Source organism: Kryptolebias marmoratus, unplaced genomic scaffold (genome assembly GCF_001649575.2).
Source record: "Kryptolebias marmoratus isolate JLee-2015 unplaced genomic scaffold, ASM164957v2 Scaffold86, whole genome shotgun sequence".
In the NCBI taxonomy this organism is placed as follows: domain Eukaryota; kingdom Metazoa; phylum Chordata; class Actinopteri; order Cyprinodontiformes; family Rivulidae; genus Kryptolebias; species Kryptolebias marmoratus.
The window spans coordinates 10,614-15,243 of NW_023665820.1; the positions used below are offsets into that span (position 1 = coordinate 10,614).

General features: G+C 45.5%; 1 protein-coding gene across 1 annotated transcript in view; it reads right to left on the reverse strand.

Annotated features, from left to right (window-relative positions):
• The window catches only part of ptpn18 (protein tyrosine phosphatase non-receptor type 18), a 10,363-nt gene extending 5,733 nt beyond the window's left edge, over nucleotides 1–4,630 (reverse strand). The window contains exons 1-9 of the mRNA XM_017404448.2: nucleotides 4,563–4,630; nucleotides 4,318–4,413; nucleotides 3,945–3,983; nucleotides 3,407–3,475; nucleotides 3,260–3,322; nucleotides 3,043–3,185; nucleotides 2,629–2,695; nucleotides 1,319–1,396; nucleotides 962–1,054 (exon numbers count right to left, since the gene is read on the reverse strand). Of these exons, the coding sequence (XP_017259937.1) occupies nucleotides 962–1,054; nucleotides 1,319–1,396; nucleotides 2,629–2,695; nucleotides 3,043–3,185; nucleotides 3,260–3,322; nucleotides 3,407–3,475; nucleotides 3,945–3,983; nucleotides 4,318–4,341 (576 nt within the window). The 5' untranslated portion in view covers nucleotides 4,342–4,413; nucleotides 4,563–4,630. The remainder of the gene's footprint in view (nucleotides 1–961; nucleotides 1,055–1,318; nucleotides 1,397–2,628; nucleotides 2,696–3,042; nucleotides 3,186–3,259; nucleotides 3,323–3,406; nucleotides 3,476–3,944; nucleotides 3,984–4,317; nucleotides 4,414–4,562) is intronic.

The window sequence follows — 4,630 nt, forward strand, 5'->3', positions numbered from 1 at the left end:
GTGTCGTTGTCTGTTAGCTGTGTTAGCGTGTCGTTGTCTGTTAGCTGTGTTAGCGTGTCGTTGTCTGTTAGCTGTGTTAGCGTGTTGTTGTCTGTTAGCTGTGTTAGCATGTTGTTGTCTGTTAGCTGTGTTAGCTGTCTTGTTGTTGTTTGTTAGCTGTGTTAGCATGTTGTTGTTTGTTAGCTGTGTTAGCATGTTGTCTTGTTGTTGTTTGTTAGCTGTGTTAGCATGTTGTCTTGTTGTTGTTTGTTAGCTGTGTTAGCATGTTGTCTTGTTGTTGTTTGACGGCAATCTCCCTCTAAAGAATCCTGTTAAACTGGATTGAAACCATTTTTGCATTTGCTAAGTTTGATCAGCTGACTTCAAATGTACGTCCAATGATTACAGGAAAGTCTGACCAGCGGTTCCTGAGGTCCGTTCTGGTGGAGAGTGATTTACTTTCTGACACCTACCAGCAGACATTTCTGCTGGATGGTTTGATACTAAAGTTCTGGATTTGGATGTGACTTAAACACAGAATAATTTATTTATAAAATGGTTTAAACCCCTGAATAACATAAAGTTTGTGACAGAAACAAAACAAGTAAAATGAAAGACGAGCTCAGAGAGCAGATAGTGACTAATGTTAAAGCATCAAACACGAGACCCACTGAAGCTTTTTAAACACAAACCTGTTGCAAAGTTGTGACATGAACTGCATAAAAAGAATAAATCATGAAGTTGAAAACAGAACATTCGGATGTTTTCTGTTAGCCTACCTGCCTGTGAGCGTCCTACATTCGTTCTGATTCAAGTTTTCAAACGTTCCCTTCAGACAACCTGCTGCCAAGCTAAAATTTACATACAGGAAGTCAGAGTCACAACCACTTCCTGTTTCTGCAGCAACTCTGGCACAACTTCCTGATCCCTCTCCAAACTACCACCACCCTGGGTTCTTCAGCTGTTTCGAGTGAGATTTTACCTCCGGCTGGTTGCAGTAGAGCTGCTGATTGGACGCCTGCAGGAACCGCTCGAACATTTGGATCACAGCCGTGAAGATGAACTGATACTGGTCCTGAAGACAAAACACAAAGTTTACTTTCACAGCCGAAAAACCGAAGGACCTGGAACAAAGTTCTTTAATTTATGTAATGTTTGCAGAAAAATAAACCCAAAATATTTAATGTTGTACCTCATCAGCTTCATTTGTTAAAATATGCCCACAGACCCACAACTACAGCTGATAGAACCACACAGACCCACAACTACAGCTGATAGAACCACACAGACCCACAGACCGTTGGACCTCATACTGTTGGACCTGTCTGTAAACACTTACCTTGGTCTGGACTGCTGAGGGTCTCTGGCTCCGGAGCTCCAGGACTATCGTCAGGATGCTGAAGTCTTTTGTGATCCGCTGCAGAACAAAGAACACAATCAGTGAAGACCTGAGACACTGAACCCATAAACCTTCCCAGAATCAGACCTGTCTGGACAGATCTGTGATGTCCTACAGCTGACCTGGGGGGTCATGTGGACTCACTGGTTTTAGCTGCTCAGTGCTGGGCTACATAAGTAACTGGAAAACGTCAGGAAGTTTTCAGGGAGCACTTAAAGATCTTATTGTTCCATAGTTTCCTAACAGAGCACTTCTCTCAGGCTGCAGGTTTCCTTGTGGTTCCTGGAGGTTCTAACAGGAGAACAGGAGGCAGAGCTTCCAGTTTCTGTCCGTGAGGCTGATGCCCTACCTGCTTTAAGACGAGGATGAAGACTTTCCTGTTTGATCAATCCTGTAGTTAGGGTTGGTTTGGGTTTCCTGAGCCATCCTAAAGTTCTATTCAAAAAAAGTTAAAAAACAAAAACTGAGTCTGACTGAGAATCTACACCAGCATATATCCTAAAGTTCTCTTCCTGGGACAAGGGACTCCTTCCTGTCGCCTGGTACTTTGGGCTTGCCCATGATGATGTTAAATCCAGATAAAGGTTATTGTGATCTATTTGCTTTTGTATCTTCCTGTGACTGTTGGAGACACAGGATGGACGTTTGCTTAGACTAACACTGAAGTGACACGTTGGTGCGACGGTTATGAGTGACATCTGAGGAATCTGGACCAGCGCAGTCCAGGCCTTCTCCCCAGTCCATCACTCAGCTTGTTACCCAGTTTTTGGTACTACTTAAATCAATTCTAAAACACTTTAAAAGCTTTTCAGAAATGATGAAACTTTGACTATATAATACACTTTGTAGGTGCAAACAAAGCCTCCACTGAATCTGATGTGACTCATGTTGAACGGGTTCTCCTTTTCTCTCACCATGAGTTCATTGGTTCTGCAGACAGACTGTTGGGGGGTGGGGGGTTGGTGAACATTATTTGTGAAGGAACCTCCAATCACAGAACCATCACAGAGGTTCTCCATCCTGTGTCTCAGAGGTTTGATCTCCTGGCCAGGATATTTGTCCAGTGAGACAGTCCTCCCAGTCGTTCTCAACCGTCACATCACCTCGGTCTTTGAGTTGGTCTGCCGTCGTTCTTAACCTAAAACCAGGTCCATGTTGTAGTTTCATCAGAACCAGATGCAGGTTCTCTCTTGTTTTAAAGTTAGTTCTGTTTTCTCTTCGACGCGAGGAAACACGGTATTACATGTTACCTTGGTAACCAGAAGGTCGTGGATGTAGTCAAGAGCGCAGATGACTCCTGTCCTCCCACAGCCGGCACTGTAACACACAAACACACACAGACACACACACACCAACAGATGCAGCGTGCATGTTAACTGTGCCATCGTTAGCAGGTGTTACCTGCTGCATATTCACAGCCTCCTGCTCTCTGAGTGTGTGGGCGTGTTTCAGTGTGTGTGTGTGTGTGTGTGTGTGTGTGTGCGTACGTGTGTGTGACCGTGTGTGAAGCTGCCATATGTGTGATCTGTCCTGTTGAATGTTAATGACCAGCTGACCTGTGATCAGTGCTGCTGGCACAAACAAGCTGCAGTGATGATGTGGAATTAACCGCCGTTTACAGGCAGAGCGTGTGTGTGTGTGTGTGTCTGTGTCTGTGTGTGTACCTGCAGTGTATCAGGAGGGGTGAGGTGTCGGCTCCACGGCTGCTTCTGGCTCGGTCCAACAGGTCCAGAACACCTGCAGTGTCAGGAGGGACATCGTGGTCTGGCCACGACAGGAACTGGTGCTGAATCAGTGAGTGGGTCTCCTGCAGGAGGAGGAGGAGGAGGAGGTCAGAACTTCTACTGTAATCTGATTACTTGCAGTGACATGAGTTTGGACCTGCTGGTAGCTGACAGTCAGAGTTCTGACCACAGTGTCCTCGTTGAGTCGGGTCTCCCTCTGCTGGAGGATCAGGAGCAACACATGGAACACGTCAGAAGTCTCTCTGCTGCTGTTTAAACGCTAATAAAAGGAAGTTCTTCTTACGCTGGTGACAACAAACGGGCCGAACGCTGCAGACTGATGAGCTGCAGCCCAGTAACACTCACACTTCCTCTGCAGAGAAAATATCAAACCATTAAAACAAAGAATGAAGCAGAAATCTTCATAAAGTCTGTATTTTTCAACTGAAAGCTTTGCTTTAAACGATCAGAATAAAGATTGAACAAATAAATCACACAAACACAATAAATGTATCTTTTAAGAAGTTGATGTTAGTTTTAGGTGGCGCAGTGGTGCAGCGGTAAGAGCTGTCGCCTCCCAGCTGAGGGTTTGATTCCTGACCTGGGACCTTTCCTGAGAGTTTACATGTTCTCCCTGAGCTCCCCTGGGTTCTCCAAGTTCTCCGGTTTCCTCTCACAGGTTAGGTTCTCTGGTAACTCTAAAATGTCCCTAGGTCCCTGGTTGTCTCTCTGTGTCTCTCTGTGTGTGATGGACAGGAGACCTGTCCATCACAGTGACTCCTGGGGAAAGACACCTCCTCCCCGCGCCCCAGAAAGGAGGAGAAGATGGATGTTAGTTTTACCTTTCCCATCTCCATCTCCCTGCAGGCCATGACTATCACCTGAAACACAGAGTCGACTGAAGTTACTCCTCTCAGGGAAGAGTACAAAGTATGACTTTTTTTATATTCGAACGTTTTCAGCACATTTTATTGGTTCTTAAACATAAAGTTCCTCTTCAGGAACTCAGGTTTTAAATTCATGAAGTGTCCTCTGGGTGAACAGTTAGAGGACAAGACATGAAGACAGATCAACCTTCATATTTGCTGAAATGGGAAATAATCCCTTCAGAGCCGAAGCAGAATTATTAATCAGGATGCAGACGTGAACTTCAGCAGGTTGCTGTGTGGCTCAGACTATTTCCTGGACAAAGAGGACTAATGTTGTGTGTCTGACCTTAACGTTGTATTGCCAGATCATCCTCCAGAAGTCAACCAGAGTGGAGCTGAGGGGCCCCTGAGAGGTGATGTAGCTGCAGGCCCCTGACGCCCCCTGCAGGACAGGCGGAGCATTACAACCTGCAGCACGACTGAACTGAACACCTCAAAATAAGCCTCAAATAAACATGAGATTAAGTCTGTAAATGTGTGTGTGTGTGTGTGTGTTTCTAACACCATCTCATCTGTTGTGTTCAGCTTCACCTTGATGAAACTGGCGTTGATGTAATCAGAGTGTGAGTCTGTGGTCGGAGACAACACCACCCGAGTCT